Source organism: Tamandua tetradactyla, chromosome 5 (genome assembly GCF_023851605.1).
Source record: "Tamandua tetradactyla isolate mTamTet1 chromosome 5, mTamTet1.pri, whole genome shotgun sequence".
In the NCBI taxonomy this organism is placed as follows: domain Eukaryota; kingdom Metazoa; phylum Chordata; class Mammalia; order Pilosa; family Myrmecophagidae; genus Tamandua; species Tamandua tetradactyla.
Window position 1 is genome coordinate 164,755,154 of NC_135331.1, and position 23,548 is coordinate 164,778,701.

A 23,548-nucleotide genomic window follows, 5' to 3' on the forward strand; every position below is an offset into this window, starting at 1 on the left:
AGAAAGATAACTTCCCCATATGGGGAATTCCTGATATTCTCACAAGCAGTAGGTACAACCAATTTAAGACGCTGAACCCTTGATCTTGGGGATGCCCCTATGAAGCTTATTCTTGCAAAGGAGAAGCTAAGCCTACTTATAATTATGTCTAAGAGTCACCCCCAGAGAACCTCTTTTGTTGCTCAGATGTGGCCTCTCTAAGCCAACTCAGCAGCAGGTGAACTCACTTGCCTCCCCGCTATGTGGGACATGACTCCCAGAGGTGTAAATCTTCCTGGCCACATGGGACAGAACTCCCAGGATGAGCCAGGACCTGGCTTCATGGTATTAAGGAAACCTTCTTGACTAAAAGGATAAAGAGAAAAATGAAAGAAAATAAAGTTTCATTGGCTGGAAGATTTTAAACAGAGTCAAGAACTTGTCCTGAAGATTTTTCTTATGCATTATATAGATATCCGTTTTTAGTTTACAGAGTATTGAAGTGGCTAGAGGGAAGTACCTGAAACCACTGAACTGTATTCCAGTACTACTGATTCTTTAAGATGACTGTATAACTATATAGCTTTTACAATGTGACCATGTGACTGTGAAAACCCTGTGTCTGATGCTCCTTTTATCCAGGTTATGGACAGATGAGTAAAAAAAATATAGATAAAAAATAAATTGATATTAGCAGAGATAAGGGGTAAAAAAATCGGGTAGATTGCAATACTAGTGGTCTATGAGAGGGAGGGGTAAGAGGTATGGGATGTATGAGTTTTTCTTTTATTTCTTTTTCTAGAGTGATGCAAATGTTCTAAAAATGATCATGGTGATGAGTACAACTAGGTGATGATATTGTGAGCCATGGATTGTACACTATGGATGGACTGTATGTGTGTGATTTCTCAATAAAAATATTAAAAAAGAAAAGTTAGCTCTGTTAGCTCGGGGCTCTATACTGTCAAAATTCTTGTCAACAACTCTAGCTCCTCTACCAGATACCTGCTAATCAAATTCATTAAGCACTTAGCCAAAACTTGGAAGAATTTAAATGGCCTCATCCAATTGAACAAATCTTTACCCACCAACCAATATGTGAAGCAGACTGTCATGTTCTGTCTTCCAGTCTCCTAGGGTAAATAGGCAGTGACCTCTCACCAGAGCTAAATGACTTTACCCACAGAGAAGCAGTGGCATGACAAGACACTCCAGCTAACCTCATCATGGCATCCAGTTTCATGTATCAACTTTCATAGATCTATAGTCATTCACCATTTTAAGTGGCTCCTGAGCCCAAATAACCCTGGCTAGGAGTGGAGAGAGTTAAACGCAAAAAGAATGTTTCCTCACTCTCCCTCTTTCAAGGATATCTTTATTTCTATCACGTCCTCTTTTAACTCTTCAACTGGTTATCTGCCAAAATTATAGTTAGATATATACAAGCCACCGCTCTTCTCTGTTAGGTAAACAGTAATTTCCAGGCAGAGAGAAAGAGTTATGATATTTTGAATACAAAAGAGTAATGGTAAGCATGTGGAAAACCTGAAACAGATATTAGGACAAGTACAATCATGCAGTGTACTTCTGAAGGACGGGTTTTCTCTATTACTGGGGTTCTAACCACATGAGCACTTATGCAGAACTATGGGCCAAGTTATTTGATGATAGTTCATTTCCTTCTTCCAAGAAATAAAATAAGTGTCCCTGTGTGGTGGCAAGGCAATGGGGTGCACCATTCAGAAAACACATACTTACAAAGCCACAATAAGGCTGACCCCTATGTCTACCCAGTACATATCAAGATTTAGAGAGAAGTCTGAGGAAAGACACACCAACTTGGAACCAAAATATTTGGGAAACACTGACAGACCATTTATATTTATATATATATGATAAAATATATATAAAATAAATATAAAATATATATATAAATAAATATAAGATAATATATATCTTTAAAATATAATAAAGATACTAAATGCACAAAAACCAGTTAGTAGCATCTGGGGGCATAAGAGTTTTTGAAGGTCATTGTATGGGGCTTGTATTATTTTTGTAACTGTCCTGTAAGTTTGAAAGTATTTCAAAATAAAAAGTTAAAAAATAAAAAGCAGCCAGTAGTTCCTAGAAAATCCCTTTGTAAAATCAAACTGGTGGGTGGTGCGATGGTTGCTCAGTGGCAGAATTCTCACCTGCCATGTCGGAAACCCGGATTTGTTTCCCAGTGCAAGGGGGCTCTTTCCAGGGGCTTAGCATGGATCACGCAGTGGTAATGCTGCCCCTGCTTTAACCTTTCCCTGCCTGTGTTAAATGACAAGATCAAGACTTCTTAAGCTGAACTACCCAAATCAATCTCAAGCACTAAGAACACAGTTAAATGGTGGAGAGAAAAAAGCACAGGACTGGGAGTGGAGGCATGAGTTCCAGTCCCACTTGTGCAAACCTGAGCATGTCATTCTGTCTCTAAGCCAGCTTTCTCATCTGTAAAATGCAAATCACACAGGATGATCTCAAGCTACTTTCTAAGGTGTATAAGGTTCTCCTTCCTATGATAGCACATAATTGATTTATAAAATCATAAATAGTGCCAGAATGAGTTCACATTCTGGATTATCACTCTAGAATGTCAGAGTAGCTAAGACCAAGTAAGAACCCAAAGGAGCAGGTGGTAGCTGAGGAGCCTTTCAATCCCAACAGTCCTGCAAAGCTTGTAACTTAAAATGCATAATCAGACTATAAGCAACAGTCCCTTCCCCACAAAGTCCAGTGAAGGTCACAAGTAGTCATAGAAGAACAACCAGTTGACTCTACCAAAATGCCTATATCAACCCTCACCCACACTCTGGCCATGGGCCCTCACCGACATACGATACACTTGCCCTCAACTTCGTTACACTAGCCTGAAAATCAGACCTGGGAACCTGAGTTCTAGTCCCAGCTCTGTCAAGCTCTAGATTCCACAGCATTTGTTCCCCTTGCTTATCTGAAAATCTGTTTTGCTCCAGAGAAGCCTTACCCTCAGAGTAAAGAAATTCCAGAAGCAATTGCCATGTAAACTAACAAGAGCATTCCCACCTTGTGTGTGGAAATCTGCTTTATGGCACACTCTTCCTTCTTTTCAAGACCATTACCAAAGTATAAGCAGCCCAGCCATAGACTGTAACTCTGCCTCCATCTAACCTAGAGTCTTCTCTTATAAATCATATAACCTCTCTGGGTTTGCCTCTTCATCCATAAACCACTGGGGTTGGACTAGATGATGTGACCTTTTTTTCAGATGTAGCAGTCTGTATCTATGACTCCCATGGAGATAGGACCAAAAACACAGCACTCTTATTTGGCTTTGTGAGAGAGCTCAGAGACTGGCCAAGCCTACATATAGAGAGTTCCCATTGACTAGGTATGGTAGACAAGTCTCCAAGTATTACAAGAGGCACTCTAGAGCTCTAAAGGGCTGCACGTACCTTTCCTGCATCCACCAGGTCTGCAATTTCATCTAAATATGGACCGTTGGCCATGAAAAAGGCCCAGCGATAATGGACTCCTTGCCAGAAATGCTATAAAGAAAACAAAAAAAAAGTCAAATGTAGGAAATGATAAAATCTGATTAAATGCAAATTTAGTAAGAAAGCATTTTTTAGATGATGAAAACAGATAAAATCATCTATTTTATGCTAATAGATAAATCTAATAAAATAGATTGTATGCACAGCACCTTAGCGCTCACTGATTTGCTAAGTGACTGATGGATAGTGAAGGCTCCATAAATATTTAATAAACAGTTGAATAAAAAATATATTCATGTGAACTCAGGCAGGCCTCTTTATTGAGTACTAACTAACCAAAAAGCAAGTGCAGGAAAGCTCTCCTTAAAATGATATTCTAAGTAATCTTAACACTCAGAATTTCTTTCCTAGAAGAAATTAGGGGCTAAGACCTCTACACTTTCTGGGTTTAAATGAAATTTAGTCATAAGAAAAGAATTTTTTTTTTAAGCCAAATTCAGGAATACACTGAGGGGCTACAAGGTACCAAAACATGATCTCAGCAGGTAAATCCAATCACAAAATTGTTTCTGGCTCTGACAGGAATCAGCCAGCTTTGGGGGTAAATGAAGTATAAAGTTGTTATGGGTCATCTGTTATGGCGAGTCCAAGCCACCCCAATCTATTATGGAACAAAACTTCCCCAGATGAAGATGAGCAAAAATCTTACACCAAGAGGGCTCATGACCACTCTACTGCCACACCCATTTTTAAACTATTATTCTTTATGTCAGAGGTTGGGTAGGCTGTGAGGCACTGCACCAATCAAATTCGCACAGAGACACTTCAGGGCTCTGTCTCCCCAATAGAAGCTTTGAACGAAAAGCAAGAACTGACAGAAACATCATTCTTAAAGCTCCAGAAAACCATTAAAGGTGAGTGCCAAATCAAGAAAAAGGCTACTTAAACACAGTAGGATCTAGTGGAGCCCTGGCCGGCCTTACCCTTACCCCTTGGAATGGAAGCAGCCTACACTCCCAGTATAGATCAGTGCGCCTAGTTCCAGACGGATCAGAGTAAGCCTATGTACATACCAGGAGCATGTATATCTGGCCCATCTGTCTATGTATCTCAGAACTTGCCTGGGTGTAGGAGGTAGGTCACCAAGCTCTCCTGCAGAACACTATGGGAGAGCAGTGAAGTCATGCTGATGAGGCAAGGGACTGCTGGTACAGTAAGGGAACTCTAAGGAAACCAATTCCTAGGGAAGAGGAGAATTCCTAGTTCCAAAGGTTCTAGGCAAACATAAGCCAAGAGGCATGCACAGAAAGGATTAGGTCAGTTCCTGTACTTTAGCCTCAAGCTATTCTCTAACTCAATGTATGGATAAGCCCTGAAGGAAAGCACTCTCACATGTCAATCTGCAAAGATAGGGAAAAATGTCTTCCCTTCCCTTCCCTTCCGAAACCCTACCTTTCTGCTCCCTTTTCCTCCCTACCCTTCCCTTCCCATCTCTACATATGTATGTATGCATGTATGTATTTATGTATGTATGTATGTATGTACGTATGTAAGTAAGCAAGCTCCTAGCATTCAAGGAAAGTGCTGTCATAACTTTAGCTAGATACAAACTCAAGGGACAGATGCCTCAGAGTCTAAATTCCAGTGACAACAGATCAAAATATACAGATGTCCAGATTTCAACAAAGGATTACAAAACATACACAGAAATAGGAAGTGATGGCCTACGCAAAGGAGAAAATTAGCGCATCAGAAACCACCAAAGAGGAGGACCAGACCAAGGACATACCATACAAAGACTCTTAAAAAATGATCCTAAATATGTTCAAGGAGCTAAAAGAAAATATGGACAAAGAACTAAAGGAAATCAAGAAAATGACAGATGAACATAGAGTGATTTCCATCACTCTGTTGATATGACAGAAATTACAAAAAGGGTTCAAATAGAGCTGAAGATCACAGTAACAGAAATTATAAATTTCCTAGGGGCAGTCAACAGCAGTTTGCAGAATAAAGAATCAGTGAACCTGAAAACAAGACAATTGAAATCATTCTGTCTGAGAAGCAGGTAGATGAAACGTGAAAAAAGCCTGAAGAACATGTGGGGTACCATCAAGTATACCAATATATGCCTTGCTGGGGTCCCAAAGGAAAAGAAAGAGAAAGGGGCAGAGAGAATATTCAAGGAAATAATGGCTGACAACTTCCTAAATTTAATTTAAAGGCACGAATATATGCATTCAAGACATTTAACAAATTCCTAAGAGGATAAGCCCAAATATATCCTTGCCATGGCATATTATAATCAAACTGTCAAATGCTAAAGACAAAGAGAGAATTATGAAAGCTGCAAGAAAGAAGCAACATATCAACTATAAAGGAGCCTCAATAAGATTAACTGCTGATTTCTCACTGGAAACCATGGAGGCAAGAAGGCAACGGAAGACATATTTAAAGTGCGAAGCAAAAAAAAGCTGCCAACCAAGAATTTTATATCCAGCAGAACTATCTTTCAAAAATGAGAGAGGGACACACACACACACACACACACACACAATGAAGGAAGGATTAAGATATTCCCAAATAAACAAAAGCTGAGAGAGTTGGTCACTATTATACTGGTTCTACAACAGATGCTAAGAGAGTTCTACAGGTTGAAAGGAAAGGACAATAGATGCTAGATGAATGTTATATGAAAAAATAAAGATTTCCAGTAAGGGTAATGACATGGATAAATATGAATGTCAGTACTACTGTATTTTTGGTTTGTAACTCTACTTTTTACTTCCTTCAGGATCTAAAAGGTAAATATATAAAATGTAATGATAAATCAGTGGTTTTGGATTCAATGTATGGACATATAATTTGTGACAAAAATCACACCAAAGGTGGGGGGATGGAGCGATATAGGAATATAGTTTGTGCAGACTACAGAAGTTAAGTCGGCATCAAAGCAAATGAGATTGTTATAGATTTAGGATATAAATTTAAGTACCATGGTAACACAAAGAAAATACTGGAGAACGTTCAAGTTCAAAGAGAAATTAGGGTATAGGCTGCCAAAGGTACGGCACTGGGGAAATGTGGAATTAATACATAATGGGTACAGGGTTTTTGTTTGGGGAGATGGGAAAGTTTTAGTAACAGAAGGTGATAAGAGTACCACAACATTGTGAATGTGATGAATTCACTGACAGGTATGCTCAGAAGTGGCTGAGATAGGAAAGTTTATCTTTTATGCATATCCTACAATTAAAAAAAACCGCAAGAGACAATGGCAATTAAAGACAAAACATGATCCTGGAACAGATCTAATCAGGGAGGAAAGAAGGTTCAAAAGCATATAATTAGGACATATGAAAAAATTGGAATATAAACTATAAAGTTTATATCAATGTTAAATTTCTTGATCATGACAACTGTACTTAAGGTGGCTACATAAATGAATACCCTTGTTCTTGCGCAACGTACATGGCAGTATTAAGTGTTCATGGAACATGATATATACAACTAACATTGAAGTGTTCAGAAAATGAAATTCTGAGATACCAAGCTGTTTGCATGTAACATGGTTTTTCCAATAAACTATGGGTATTTATGTGACACCTGAGACTCAGAGTCAGAGCTCTGTAGCTATGAAAGTCAGGAGTACCCCACACAGGAACTATTTTATAAGTTGAAAAAGTGATTAGACATCAAGTAGAGATATCAATGAAGCTGATCTAGATAGGAATAAGGTATATCAGAAGACTAGTAAAGGATGATACGGACCATATTTAAAAACTTCAATTTCTGTTTGAGACTAAAGAGAGAGATATTTATTTGGTGCAAAATTTATATTTTGGGTAGTGCATTTCCTAATTTAACTTGTATGGTCAGTTTAGTTGAACACCATAAGTACAGGGAACCTTGAATATGGCATGAGATTTTGTTGATTTGTCCAGGTTAGTGTGATGCCCTGATAAATCCCAGGGTGATCAGGATAGTGAATAAAGAAGTATCTGCAGGGTCCCCTTAGAGGGATGGGGACAAAGAGGGAAAGATGCAACATCCCCATTTGGAGAATTTCTGATACTCTCGCAAACAGTGGGGACAACCAAATCAATAGGCCAAGCACTCAATCTTGGGGTTTGCCCCTATGAAACTTATTCCTGCAAAGGATAGGCTAAGCCTACTTAAAATTAGACCTAAGAGTCATCCCCAGAGGACTTCTTTTGTTCCTCAGATGTGGCCTCTCTTTCTAAGCTGACATGGCAAGTGAACCCACTACTCTCCCTCACTATGTGGGACATGACTCCTAGGGAAAGAAATCCTGGAATGAGCCGGGACCTGGCATCAAGAGATTGAGAAAATCTTCTTGACCAAAAGGGGGAAGAGAGAAATGAGAAAAAATTAAGTGTCAGTGGCTGAGAGATTTCAAACAGTCAAGAAGTTATCCCGGAGGTTATTCTTATGCATTATATAGATAACCCTTTTCAGTTTATGGTGTATTTGAGTAGCTAAAGGAAAGTACCTCAAACTTTTGAATTGTATTCCAGCAGCATTAATTCCTGAAGAGGATTGTGTAACTATATGGCATTTACAATGTGAACATGTGATTATGAAAACCTTGTGTCTTATGCTCCCTTTATCCAGGGTATAGACAGATGAGTACAAAGTATAGATTAAAAAATAAACAAATAATAGGGGGAACAAAGGTTAAAATATACTGGGTAGATGGAAATATTAGAGGTCAATGAGGGGGAGGGGTAAGGGATATGGTATGTATGAGATTTTTCTTTTTATTTCTTTTTCTAGTGATGCAAGTGTTCTAAAAAATAATCATGGTGATGAATACACAACTATATGGTGATATTGTGAGCCACTGATTGTACACTATGAATGGAATGTTTGTATGTTAAGAATGTTTGTGTTTGTACTTTGTTTTATCAATTAAAATATATATATATTTTTAAGGCGGTGCGATGGTGGCTCAACAGGCAGAATTTGCCTGGCATGCCAGAGACCGGGTTCAATTTCCGGTGCTTGCCAAACACACACACAAAATAAATATGTATTTTAAAGTGTTCAGAAAATGGAATGCTAAATATGCAGATACGTTGGTAGATGGATTGATAGACTGATAAATAGATAGAATGACACAGCAAATGTAGTAAACTGTTAAAATTGGTAGATCTGGGTATCTGGGGGAATAGGGTTATGTTAGCGTTCTCTGTATGGAGTTTGTTTTACTTTTGTAACTGTACTATAAGTTTGAAAGTATATCAAAAGCAAAATTTAAAATTAGAAAACAAAAAACAAGTGAGCTGAGATTCTTCCTGATACCTCAGTGACTCGCCCAAACAAACTTTGTCAATTGAGAACTATCCAGAAGGAGGACAAAATGCAGGACTATGCTGCCCCCTTTCCCTCCCTCACCTACAATGTCTCTTAGGTAAGCAGACCTCTTTTCCTCTGAGCGCTCCCTCTGCCTCACAATCCCTCACCATGATCTAAGCTACCAATGGCACAAAGCAGGCAAGGGCAATGGAACCCACCTGCTACACAGCACTTACTAGTAGTTTTGTTCTGGTCCAGCTACCTCTTGCAGCCTGTTTCTTGGCCTGCAGAATGGTGATACCACCACCGAGCTTACAGGAACATTAGAAGAATTAAATGAGAATGTAGGTAAAAGCCTCATACAGAGAAAGCAGTCCATAAATATTTGTCCAGGCTAAAAGCAGAAAGTATCAAAGACAGACTAGGGCAGCTTCTAATTAGTTTAAGAATGTAAAGACAGAGAAATGAAATTAACCTGTGAAATATTTGTCTAAGTCACAGTTTCCCAACTGTTGTGAAAAAAATGACTTGCTGGTTGATTGACTCCATAATTTATTGTCTAATTTGGAACAACTGTGAAAGTTGAAGGTGCTACCCATTATTAATTATTTCTGGACAACAGCTGCAAACAGAGATAAGCTCACCCTAGAATAAATGAGAGGTGATACTGATTCCCTCAATCAGTAGGATAAGCAAGGAAGAACCTGGGCTGGAAGAAGTCCTAAAGTAGGATGTTCTTGGCCTAGAGTGCCTCAATGGACTATTCAAATATTTATTCTCTATGTGTGTCATGGCATGGAAGAGCTTGGGAAGCACTAGTCTGGGCAACTAAAACAAGAAAAGAAAAATAAATAAATAAATAAAACCATGTGAAGGTTGATGTAGCTAGATACTAGAAGCACTGAGAACATTCCAAGCTGACAGTGGGCCCAGTTAATTGCACTCACAGACAACCAGTCCATGCACTTCTCCCTATGTGCTCAGAGACTACAATTAAAATATTCTGGTAATTGACTGCAATATTAATGGAGGAATAGAAGTGGTCACTAGTGCCACATGTAGTAACTCTTACAGGCATATTGCCCTGTAAAGTGAATCTTTGGTCTGCAGCAGCAGAATTTTTTATATTCTACTACACAGGGTCTGTGTATTATTTTTCCCAGGCCATTATCAGAGAGAAAGTAAACCCAAGCAGGCAGGAGAGTTTGGAGCATTACAATGAGGCTCTAACTTGGCATGTTACCTTCCCAGAAAGACATCAGAAACTACTTAAAACATTTTCATTTGAGATTGCCACTATCATCTTTCAGGTAAGGAAAAAGAGAAAATGAAGAGAGCTGTGCTTATTTTACTCTCAGAGGACAACTCTGAAGGTTAAATGGTAAGAGGTCCCACCGGAGTACAAAATGTGAAATCTCACAGAAATGTACACTTATATTTTAAAGCATTTAGAAAGTCTGGGCTTTGTAAAAAAAAGAAAGAAGAGACAAAGAACAGCTAAGATGACCTTCTCTACCACAAAGTACTCTGTTTCTGGCTGCCATCTGAATCGAGTGAAAATAAAGACCACCACAGTGTAGGGGTTGCTCAGCTCTATTACCCACACATATTTCATGTGAACTGAAGTGAGGTCTCCTCTATCACAGCTCTTCTTTACTACCTCTAAGTTTAGTCAGTACACAATAGTTAAGATGCCAACATCCTAAATTTTACTTCCACAAAGGTTCCAAACTAATTTCTAGAATAAAGAAGCAGCTATAGATAATGAGGAAAGCAGCAATCTCACAAACATGTGTCAGTGTTGGCTGGATTGACACAGTGATTCACAACCTTTTTACCTTTGAGGAACATTTTTCTCCCTTTTCCTGTGTCTTAAGTATTTTGTTTAATTTTAAAAATTTACTTTTATAATTTTGTTCTATCATTTATCCCATTTCAACACTAAGTCGGATTTTAAACCAAAGATCCATAATTACCAACAGTTTATAACATGAATTTTTATAAACTTCTGCTCCCAGTGTGATGAAAACAGGCTCTAAAGTGCTGCTATTGGTCCTATAACTAAGGGTGATTCACACTAGTGTCGAAGGCCCACCCAATATACACGGCATATATTCAGTTTGGGTGATCAGCTCCACAGAGTCCTAATGACAGTGGCACAGGTAACGCAGTAAGCTGACCAATCAAGTGCCTGAAACTCTATATTGCTATCAATGGATAGAGTTTCTGACTCACACAAGGATATGCAGTGTTAGCACAACTGATAAAACTCCTGCTAAGGCATGATGGTTCTATTTGTCTATGTAGTTTCACTGAATGAAGTAAGGATATAATTTCCTGCAGGTTCTTGAAATTTAAACAGCCCATGTGCGCAGGCCATGGTGGCTCAGCAGGCAGAGTCCTCATCTGCCATGCTGGAGACCCAGGTTCGATTCCCAGTGCCTGCCCATGCAAAAAAATAAAAAATAAAAAAAATGCCCATGGACCTCTCAAGGTCTGAAAGCCCCAGTTTGGGAACCATTGGCATGTCCCAATGTTACAGCCTTAATAAAGGTTCCCCCTTCATATATAAGAGACTGTATGCGGTAAGCCTGGTGAAAACAGAGAGAGGGACATCAGGTAGAGCCAAGAAGGAAGCAGAAGGTGTCTCAAAAGGAATCAAAGGAGGTAATAATAGCTAAATATTAAGACTAGCATTTAATAAGAGCTTTTTTATGTACCAGGCATCATGCCAAGTGCTTTACATTTAATCCTTTCAACAGTCCAGTATGATAGGTATATCTCATTTTACAGGTGAAGATAATGAGGCTCAGAGAAGTTAAGTAACTTGCAGAAGGCCAAAAAGCTACCGAGTAGAGGTCAGAATCTGAACCCAGAGCCCACACTGGCAGCCACCGTGTAATGCCTCCTCCAAGAGAAGAACAATGAACTAGAGGATAAACCAACTCCCAGCAGCACGAGGTGCCTACTTGCTCTACCAACCAACACTCTTTTTTTTTTTTTACATGGGCAGGCACCAGAAATTGAACCCGGGTCCTCTGGCATGGCAGGTGAGCATTCTTGCCTCCAACCAACACTCTTGTTACTACCTTTAATGTCTTCGAGCCCACAGTGACTCCAGTCTGCAACATGCCATCCGCTATGCCAAGCTGATCCATGTTCAGGAGGAAAGGAGTCACCAAAGTCACATAAGTGGCTCCTGACCATTTCTTGAGAAAATTTAGAGCCCATGTTTCAGTGGCTCCACCAACATTATCAAGGATAAAATCAAACCTGGAGAGGAAGAACAAACCAAAACATCCTTGTGAGTATTTACACAGGCCCCTGGACCCTCTTCACTCTCATCACCAGTTGACCAACAGGGTTCATTTGGTGACAGTTTACAAACCACCCTACACTGAGCTATCCAACAGAGAGATGGCTGATTTGACAGAGGAGAAAAAGGCTTACTCACCCACTGGATCTTGAGGAATTCTTCAGGGTAAGTCAAATGAAATTTTTTTTCATTATAAAATCATATTACTTTCTAATACTTTAAGAATGACTTAAGTAAGGGGTTCTTGACTAAGGGTGATTTTGCTCCTTAGGGGACCAAAGCTGTCGACTGTCACAACTGGGGGAGAGGTGCTATTGTTATCTAGTGGGTAGAGGTCAGGGACACTGATAAACATTTGAAAATGCATAGCACAGCTCCCCACAACAAAAAATTATCTAACCCAAATGTTAATAGTTGAGAAACCAAGGTGGCCATGGTTGAGAAATCCTGAATTAAGCTTTGTAGAAAACTGCAAATCTATCCATTCAATTAAAGTCAAAGTGTTCTTTAGTGCATATAAATACCTGAAAGAAAAGAATATAAGGTTTTCACCCACAAAAATGATCGTCATTTATTTTCTCCACAGTCCTGCTTATGGAATCATCCTCTTTACCTTTGGAATTTTCACTTTTTTTGGTTGTTGTTGCTTGTTTCATGCACAGCATCAGGACAGTGAATAAAAAATCAAAAGCTACACTGTTCTTGAAGTCTTCAATTCTGGTCTATCTCACCAAAAATCCAGTCATGGTGAAGTCCACAGAAAATGACAGATATTTAATTCCTTAAAACCAATCTAAAGTGGCTATCATCATTATACTCTACATAACCCAATGAAGTCTTTAAACACTTCTAAAAACAAAGATATATTTGGAGAATGAATGCTTATAAATTAAGCAAATATTAATAGACAGATTCCTTTTTGGTCAATACTTTTTCCCTTTCCAAATTCACCTGGATGAAGTCAAACTTTTAAAGCCTCTAAAATCAGTTTTGACCATCTCTGGGGATCTTGAGTCCTTCAATGCAACTAAAGTGAAAAAGGGCAAATAAAATTGAAGGATATGAAAGCAGGAGAGTGACCTTACTAGGTGACTATTCTTATTAGAAATGTTTCTACTTCATCCCCAAATTTCAAATAAGCTAATATGGGGATACTAAATTTAAAAACTTTACATCAGCCTGCTATTATGAAACAGGCATTGCCTGAAAAAGAAATCTGGAGAACAGGTTGTAGACCCAGTTCTCCCATTAAGGATTAGATGCATGCCCTTGAGTACGCAATGAGTCATAAATCCTCAGTCCCTCATTTCCCCAATTGTAACATGACAAGATTGAACGGAAGGATTTCAAAGCCCTTTCTACTCTAAAATTCTAAGATTCAAATACCTAAAAAGCTGCTATGTGGAAGAACTAATCCATTCTAGGTAGATTCACAGGCCAAATTCTAGACAGTAGTTACAAATATCAATTTTAACTAAAACTTTCAAAAAAAAGAAAAAAAGTAATGACCTGCATTTGTAAGCTAGCGTGGTCCACCCTACTGGAAAAGTTCAATCAGAAGGAGCGTGATCACTTCTTAGAGATGCTGGGAAGGGAATTTTAGCACTGGGTTGGGAGGTTAGACTGAGCAGCTTCCAGCCTTCCATCTGTCAGATTCTCCCATTCTTCAGTAACAAATTCTGGACGTGTATAAAACTTAAGGTAGATCTGGCTTCAGTTTCAGGCTGCTATTCCTAGAAGCAGCAAGAGATGTGAGATCAACCTAAATTATCTCCATTGAGAAGCCAGATCTCCGAGATTTCCATGTCCTCATTTTCACTGGGCCCAGAAAGGCCTAGGTTCCGACACTTGGACAGGAAGGTAGGTAAAAAAATCTCGGCAAGGGATAGTGTTTATTTCTCAAACATGCCAAGCATGTTCCTTCCAGGGGAATAACCTGCTGTTATTTCCACTTGGAATGACTGTTTTTCTCCTAGGTTCCCTCAATAACTAATTAAAAAATTACTGAGCACCTACTAAAAATACCAAGCACTGTTTCAGGTTGAGGGATACAACAATGAACAAGACAGAAAAATTCAGTCTCATGGCTGTCACTTCACATTACTGAAGCCTCTGATCAAATGTCATTCTTTAACCACCCTACGTACAATAGCCCCTCCCCAATCATTTGTTGTTATCCCCATTCTCTGAGTCCATTTTCTTCAGAGCACTCACCTCCTGAACTAGAACCTAAGCTATGCCAAGTTGATCCATGTTCAGGAGGAAAGGAAAAGACCTAAGTCACATATGCAGCTCCTGACCATTTCTTGAGAAAACTTAGAGCCCATGTTTCAGTGGGAATTTGTCTTTTTCACCACTGTATCCCTATGTTTAGAACAGTGCCTGACAAAAGTAGATGCTCCATAAATAGTTGAGAGAATAATGAGTTGGCTAGCTGCTCCTGGGTACATTGCCATACTACCATTTGGTTTTGGTTGCCCTGGGTGAGAAGACTAGGCAGAGCTCCCATGTTTATTTTTTATTACCCATGAATACAAACTTGTACGCAAAGCAGGCAAGAGCAATTGGCTTCTGAAAGCCATTTTTTTAAAACAAAGAAGAAACAGAAGTAATGAAACAGTTTTCCAAATATGCCTCAATTGTCTTTTCAGCTTCAGCTTTCTCTTGGCTTGAGGAAGACTGGATTAATAAGATACCCTTCTATTTCTGCCCCGAATCACAGTTAGGATTAACAGGGCCCAAGAGAATTCCTGAATGTGCTCCTGTTCAGAATATAGTAGGCCAAACCACAGTTTGACACTCAGGCACACGGAGAACATCCAGGGTACCCAATGCCAATATTTATATTTACTTTGTTTCTCTTAAGCCCTTATTAAGCCAAAACTCTGAAAGCATATCTAGTGCTAATGATGTATTTCCATGCACTGCTCTATTTTCTCCCTGTGGTGACAGATGTTACGAAACAGAACACTCTTCTAATTTTGCCTTCAAATCTCTTACAAACCAGTAATTAATAAAAGTAAGTTAAATTAAAAATGAGCAAAATACCATGCAAACAGTACCTTCCTGAGCACGTATCACACTGTTACTGTACAATATTAAGGTTTGTATTGAAATAGAAATCAACCTAAATAACTTTTAATGACATGAAATGCTTTATAGATTCTTTTCAAAGATCCCAATGTGACTGTTAGGCTACCAAACTACCTCAGGCCTTCATTATCAACTGTACTTGTTCCTACTTTCCCAATGGGAACATTATGCTAATACATACGGTTTTAAGGATTTCAATTGCTCTTCCACATTTCCATATTTGTAATCAATTATATTATCTGCCCCAAGCTTCCTTACAAGTTCACTGGCATCCTGAGAGCAAACTGCTGTCACATGAGCACCCCACGCTTTCATTACCTGCCAAAAAAAAATGGAGGGGAAAGTGGGAAACTGCACTAAAAAAAAAATAGTGGCTTAATCTCTAGAGAATTTTAAGTGCCTCATCTTCAAGAACTACAGGAAGCCATCTGTCAGAGACCAGTAAAAATGATTAAGCTTTTGTTCACCAAGAAAATCCCAAGAAATAAATCTCATTTTCCCTGGACAAAACAGCCAGTTACTTTGTTGTCATGACGTTATAGCCAACGCACTTGGGGATACAGCAGCAAACAAAATAAATACAGATACCTTATGGCCTAGTGAGCTGTTGCAACTTACATTAATGAAGTTTAGGAAAGTGATACTCAGGACAGGATTGAGAAAACAGTCCTGTAGCAGAAGAGATTTTTGTACCTATACAAAAAGTTGTTGTGTCAAATACAGTGCTTTCACTATATTTGTGAAATATAGTTGTTAGTGTCAAATATAGTGCTCTCAATGATAACAGGTAAGTGGCAAAAAAAAAAAAATTGTCTTTCAGAGATGACTATTTTAAATGTGCCAGAAGATAAAAATGCAACATCCTTCATCTGTATCTCCAATGAGTGTTAATACAGCCTTGACCCAGACATTGTATCAAAGTACTCAGTTTTCAGGTACAAGATAATAAAGGAAGGTGCTCTTAAAAAGTGAGGAAAGAAAAAATGGCCATTTTATTTTCAAAATTTGGAACAGGTTCTCTCCTTTGGAGTAAGAAGATCTATATAATGGTTCCCAGGATTAAAAAATGCAGATGTATTATACATTAAAATAGTAAGGAATAGCTAGATTTAAATCAAAGAGGAGCTAAATTCTAATGTTATTCAGGATTAAGTACCCAGAAGGCATTCTGCTCCAAATTACTATAGTTGTTTTCTTTAACGCCAATTTCACAGAATTAAAAGTGGCTGTTTTCATCCGAATTTGAGAATGGCTACTTTAAGTTCACCATGAAATCTCTGTACCAATAGTTATGAGTTATAACAGATCAGCTGTTTTCTCAATCCTGTCCTGAGTATCACTTTCCTAAACTTCATTAATGTAAGTTGCAACAGCTCACTAGGCTATAAGGTATCAGTATTTATTTTGTTTGCTGCTGTATCCCCATTCTCTCGTACATAAAGGTGCTAAATAAATATCTGTTAAATACAAAGCAAATAAAGGATTTTAAAACCATTCACAGTCATATTTACTCTCTTACTTTTAAAAAGCAATAATGGCTAAGGTTTATACTCTTGAAACCTAGGAGGAATTAAAACATATTTGAGTGATATCATCTACAATTTATTATGTTTATGGGTTGAAAATAAAAACATTTGAGTATTACGACATTACTTTCAACAGCAAGTCCCAAATTAAATTCAAATATGAGAAGATATAATCCAAGATCAATAGCTCATTTGTGACCATCCTTTTTTGATCTATATATATAAAAAGAAACTGTTCAGAAAAAAGAAGTTATATTTTAAACACCTACATTTAACGTGCCTTTTCTTTAAACAGTACTAAATCATCAGGAATAATCTGTCACATGTTGAAACTGTTCAATGATCTTTTTTTCTCAAACTTTTCTCAAATTTTCTTAAACTTCTAGGTTTTCCTCTTCCTCTTAGAACTATCTAGCATCTTGGAACATTACTAAAAGATTTTAAAAACAGCTTTAGTTTAAAAATTTTTAACACAGATACAAGTTGGATACCACCCAGATCATGAACCAGATTGCCAACAGTCACTTTAGCTCTTCTATGTGTCCTGTCCCAAAGCAAACCCCACCAGCTCCAGATAAGTCATCATTATTCTGATTTTTATAGTAATCACCTCCTTGCATTTAAAATTTCATCACCCAAATATGCTTTTCTTAAACACTATAGTCCTGCACACTTTTAAATTGTGATATGTCTAAGTCTCTTTTAAGCTATGGGCTTCTTTTCAATTCCTTTCACCTTATAATTTATTTGTGTAAGAGCCTGGGCCATGTGACCTCCACAGTATGAAATTGCTGATTGCCCATGCAAGAGAGAGTTCCATATGTCATTCTGTCTTCTGTATTTCCTAGAAATTGGCAGATGAATGTAGAGACTGGATTAGATTCAAGTTCAATCACTTTAGTAGAACTATGGACAGTGTCTGGCAAAACTGTAACGGGCACATCAAATTTGGTTGTTGCTCTTTTTGTTATCCTAGAAGCTGTCAAAGCTTTATACTATATTCATTTCCTGGGGGCTACAAAATGGTGATATTCTGTTTCTTTCTTTTCTGTTTTCATTTGATATTAGGATAATTTCATAAAGCTGTCAAAGCTTTATACCATATCCATTTCCTGGGGGCTACAAAATGGTGATATTCTAATTCTTTCTCTTCTGTTTTCATTTGATACTGGAATAATTTTATAAAGAAACACTTCCCCTAACCATTCTATGGCGTTATTCAGCAGTATCACTCATATAGGAAAGACCAGACAAATGTTTACTTCTTTTCCTTTTCTCAGTTTAAATAAATAATAAATTGGTTCTCTATCATCTTCCAAAAGTGACTACTTTTTAAAAATATTACCATGAAATCATGGATTTAAGTATTTCATATAAAGAGTTCCAATCTATTGCAGTTATTATTATTGAAGCTCAAACTGTCAAGATGGCTTGAGTCCTTTTAAAATGACCTTACTTGTCACTTTTAAAAAAATTTTATAATTAGAGTAGTTGTAGGTTTTATAGAAAAATTATGCAGAAAGTACAGAGTTCCCATATAGCACCCCCATTCCCCACCCCAGTTTTCCCTGTTAACATTTTACATTACTGTGGCACCTTGGTTAAAAGTGATGAAGCACTATTCTATTCATATAATAATAATTATTACTATATTGACTATGGTCCATATCAGTTTTTAGTAGGTACCTCAGAAGTGGGTCAGGAAAACAATATTCTCCAAGTTCTTACATGCTGATGATAGTTCATATGTGTCCTTTATATTTGAAGGTCAGTATTACTGGATATAAAATCCTTGTCTAGCTCTTTCCTTGAGCATCTTAAATATGCAACTCTATGCAGTTTTCCTGACATTAAAGCATTGTGTCAAAAAGTCTGATTATAGAGAGTTTCTGTTTGGGATGATGAAAAAGTTTTGGTAATGGCTTGCACATAACACTGAATTGTACACTAAAATTGGTTGATTAAAAGGGTAAATTCTATGTAATAGAAAGATTACCACAATGATATTTTTAAAAATTTAAGTCTGATGCTAATCTATTTTTAGTTCTCTTATGTTACAGGTTCCTTTTTCTAGCTGCCCAAAGGATTTTTAAATTTTTTTCTTTAAAAACCAGAAAAACCCGAGAAGGGATGGGAGGGTAACTGAGATGTTGATTTGGGAGTGCAGTTGACCTGGAAGAGCCTTCTGCACCACATCAGGGGGCCCTAGTTGCAAAGGCTGAGGAACTGAGAGGTAGAAAACTGGAAGCTAATGTGGAAGTATGGAGCTCACAGGAATGCATGGACGGGGAGACAGGGACTAGCAAGTAAGCCAAGCCGTGCTCCTTGAATGCCCTACCCTCACCAGCACAGACCCATGGCCTGCGATTCACCCCACACTCCACATACCTGAACGCTGTCACCCGCCCCCACTCCCCATGCTCCAAGTGCCCTCGCCCTACCAACCGCTAGCACATATACTCCCCCATCCCCCCATCCCAAGTGCAGCCCAGCTCACCTTTCCTGCACCCTTCCCGAGCACTACATACCCATCCCTGCTCCCAGCAGGTTGTCACCAGCCCATAAAGGCTGAGGGCTCACACCTCCATACCCAGGCTATATCCACCCCCCCAGAGTGTCACACAGCCTCACCCTGTGCCCCTGAGCTCTGCCCATTATTTATGGACTCCTAGATGTGCAAAGTATAAGCCTCCAATCATGTCCTTCAGCTCTGGGAACATTAGTTTATGGCTCTCCTAGACCTGTGCATGCTCACACGGCCCTCAGTCACATTTCTCAGCTTTGGGAACATAAGTTTACGGCACTCCTAGTCCCATGCATGCACACAGTCCCTGATCACATCCTTCAGCTCTGGGAACATCAGTTTACAGCACTCCTAGACCTGTGCATGTGCACAGCTCTCAGTCATGCTTCCCAGCTCTGAGAAAGCACTGACCTGCGCAGCCAGGTCACATCTGCCCCCAGCCCATGAAGACATATTGCTCACCTGCTGCCATAGCTCTGTGCATGCGCACAAAGGGCCCCATGCCCTACACCAGTGCACAGCAGGGTTACGCCCCCCAAATCTGTGCACCCACACAGCTATATCCTCCCTGGCCGCTGGGTGCCCAAGTTCACCAGTACCAGCATAAAATCCCCAACCTGCGCCTATACCTGTGCTACAATGCATCACCACACTATTGTGCCCCTCCCTGTACACCAAACACTGCATCCTGTTACACATCTATCCCGCAAACACAAGGCTTTAGATTACTAAAGGAAATCAACTCCTAAAGTAAATCAATCCAGATATTTACATGCAACGAAAAGAACAGAAGATCACCAAGCATATCACAATGCAGACAGATATAGCCCAGCCTAATGACCAAATTAAAACATCAGAGGAGACACAGATGTTGGAACAACTAATCAAAGATGTTCATATAACTCTACTTAACAGAACAGCAAAAAAGGAATTTGAAAGAACAAAGAAAAAAACAGCTGATATCACAGAGATTAAAGACTCCATTGACCAAATTAAAAACATACTACAGGCACACAACAGTAGATTTGAAGAGACAGAAGAAAGAATAAGCGATATAGAGGACAGGATAACTGATTTTGAACATTCAAAACAGCAAATGGCAAAAAAAGATGGAAAATTTGAATTGGATCTCAGGGAAATAACAGACAAAACAAAGCGCACAAATATGAGAAACATTGGTGTCCCAGGAGAAGAGAGGAGTAAAGGGCTAGGAAGAGTGGTTGAGGATATAATGGGGGAAAACTTCCCAACCCTTATAACGGACACAAATATACAAGTCAAAGAAGTTCAATGAACGCAAACAGAATAAATCCAAATAGACTGTGCCCAAGACACATACTAATCAGTCTATGAAATGTTGAAGAGAAGCAGAAAATTCTGAAAGTGGCAAGAGAAAAAGAACCTACTATATACAAGGGAAACCACATAAGGCTGAGCTCAGAGTACTCAACTGGCACCATGAAGGCAAGAAGGCAGGGGTATGATATATTTAAGAACCTGAAAGAGAAAGACTTCCAGCCAAGAATTCTGTACCCAGACAAACTGTCCTTCAAAATTGAGGGAGAGATTAAAGTTTTCACAGACAAAGAAGTCCTGAAAGAATCTGTCAACAAGAGACTGGCCCTACAAGAAATACTAAAAGGAATTCTGTTGGTCGATAAAAAAATATAGGAGAGGGAGGTCTGGAGGAGGGATCAGAATTGAAGAGTACCACTAAGGGTAATTTAAAGACTACAAAGGGAAAGAGGGAAAAGAATATATAGAGCCGACAAATAAAATTTTAAAAAATAAGATGGTGGAGTCAAAAACCACATTTTCAGTATTAATTTTGAATGTTAATGGATGAAACTTACCAACTGAAAGATACAGATTGGCAGAATGAAGTAAGGGATATAATCCAGCTATATGCTGCTTAAAAGAGACTCATCTTAGACACCAGGATACAAATAGATTGAAAGTGATAGAATGGGAAAAGATTTTCCATGCAAGTTGTAACCAAAAGAAGCCAGGAATAGCTAAGCTAACATAGGATAAAATGCACTTTAAATGTAAAGACATCATAAGAGACAAAGAAGGACAATACATATTAATTAAAGGGACAATTCACAAAGATATAATAATCATAAATGTATATGCTCCCAATCAAGGAGCACCAAAATACATGAGACAGACATTAGCAAAATTGAAGGAAGCAATAGATGTTTCAACAATAATAGTAGGAGACTTCAATATACCACTCTCCTCAATATACAGAAGAACCAGACAGAAGATCAACAAGGAAACAGAGAAGCTAAACAACTTGATAAATGAATTAGATCTAACAGACATATATAGTTCATTGCACCCCAAAACACAAGGATATACGTTCTTCTCTAGTGTTCATGGAACATTCTCCAGGGTAGATCATATGCTGGGGCACAAAACAGGTCTTTATAAATTTTAAAAACACATAAATTATTCAAAGCGCTTTCTCTGATCACAATGGAATGAAGCTGGACCTCAATAAGCACCAAAGAACAAGAACATTCACAAATATATGGAAATTAAATAACTCAACCTTAAACAACCAGTAGGTCAAAGAAGAAGTTGCTAGAGAAATCAGTAGCTATCTGGAGATGAATGAAAATGAGAATACAACTTATCAGAACTTAAGGGATGCAGCAAAGGCTGTGCTGAGAGGGAAATTTAGTGCCCTAAATGCCTATATTAAAAAATGAGAAAGAGCAAAAATCAAGGACTTAACTGCTTACCTGAAGGAACTGGAGAAAGAACAGCAAATTAACCCCAAAGCAAATAGAAGAGAAATAACAAAGATTAAAACAGAGTTAACTGAATGGGAGAACAGAAGAACAACAGAAAGAATCAATAAAACCAAAAACTGGTTCTTTGAGAAAATCAATAAAATTGATGGACCACTAGCAAGACTGACAAAGAAAAAAAGAGAGAAGATGCAAACAAACAAAATCAGAAATGAGACAGGATACATTACCACAGACCCTGAAGAAATAAAAGAAGTCATAAGAGGATAGCATGAACAACTATATGCCAACAAACTAAACAACTTAGATGAAATGGACAAATTCCTAGAAACACACAAACAAGCTACACTGCTTAAGGAAGAAACAGAAGATCCCAACAAACCAATCACAAGTAAACAGATTCAAGCAGTCATCATAATTCTTCCTACAAAGAAAAGCTCAGGGCCAGATGGCTTCATAGGGGAATTTTATCAAACATTACAAAAAGAACTAACACTAATCCTGTTCAAACTTTTCTAAAAAGTTGAGGAAAAAGGAACTGTAACTCATTTTATGAAGCTATTATCATTTTAATACCAAAACTGGGTAAAGATACTATAAGAAAGGAAAACTACAGACCAAACTTCCTAATGAACACAGATGCAAAAATTCTCAGCAAAATATTAGCAAATCAAATCCAACAACACATTAAAAGAATTATACACCATGACCAAGTGGGGTTTATACTAGGAATGCAAGGATGGTTCAACACGAGAAAATCAATTGATGTAATACAGCACATTAACAAATCAAAAGGAAAATCACATGATCATTTCGACTGATGCTGAAAAAGCATTCGACAAAATTCAACATCCTTTTCTGATAATAACACTTAAAAAGATAGGAATCAAAGCTAACTGCCTCAATATGATAAAGGGAATATATGAAAAGCTGCTAGCCAGTACTGTACTCAATGGAGAGAGACTGAAATCTGCACCCCCCCCCCCCAAGATCAGGAATGAGACAAGGATGCCCACTGTCACCACCATTATTCAAAATTATGCTAGAAGTTTTAGCAAGGGCAATCAGGCAGGACAAAGAAATAAAAGGCATCCAAACTGGAAAGGAAGAAGTAAAATTCTCATTATTTGCAGATGACATGATTATACCTGAAAGATTCTGAAAAATCTACAACAACGTTAGTTGAGCTAATAAACAAATTCAGCAAGGTGGCAGGATATAAAATCAATGTGCAAAAATCAGTAACATTTCTATACATAAGCAATGATCTAACTTTGGAGTCAGTTAAGGAAAAAATTCCATTCAAAATAGTAACTAAAAGAATCAGGTACTTAGGAATGAACTTAACTGGGGATGCAAAGGACTTGTGCACAGAAAATTACATAACAATGCTAAAAGAAATCAAAGAAGATCTAAATAGGTGGAAAGACATTCCCTGCTCATGGATAGGAAGACTAAATATAGTTAAGATGTCAATTCTACCCAAATTAATCTACAGATTTAACACAGTCCCAATAAAAATT

The 23,548-nt window shown here is 38.2% G+C and overlaps 1 protein-coding gene across 5 annotated transcripts in view; it reads right to left on the minus strand.

Moving 5' to 3' along the window:
* RTN4IP1 (reticulon 4 interacting protein 1) overlaps positions 1-23,548 on the minus strand; it is a 71,446-nt gene that overhangs the window by 8,987 nt on the left and 38,911 nt on the right. For all 5 annotated transcript variants that reach the window (XM_077162549.1, XM_077162547.1, XM_077162550.1 and 2 more), the window contains 3 exons: positions 15,398-15,534; positions 11,897-12,080; positions 3,447-3,539 (listed from right to left, as the gene is read on the minus strand). In XM_077162549.1, the coding sequence (XP_077018664.1) occupies positions 3,447-3,539; positions 11,897-12,080; positions 15,398-15,534 (414 nt within the window). The remainder of the gene's footprint in view (positions 1-3,446; positions 3,540-11,896; positions 12,081-15,397; positions 15,535-23,548) is intronic.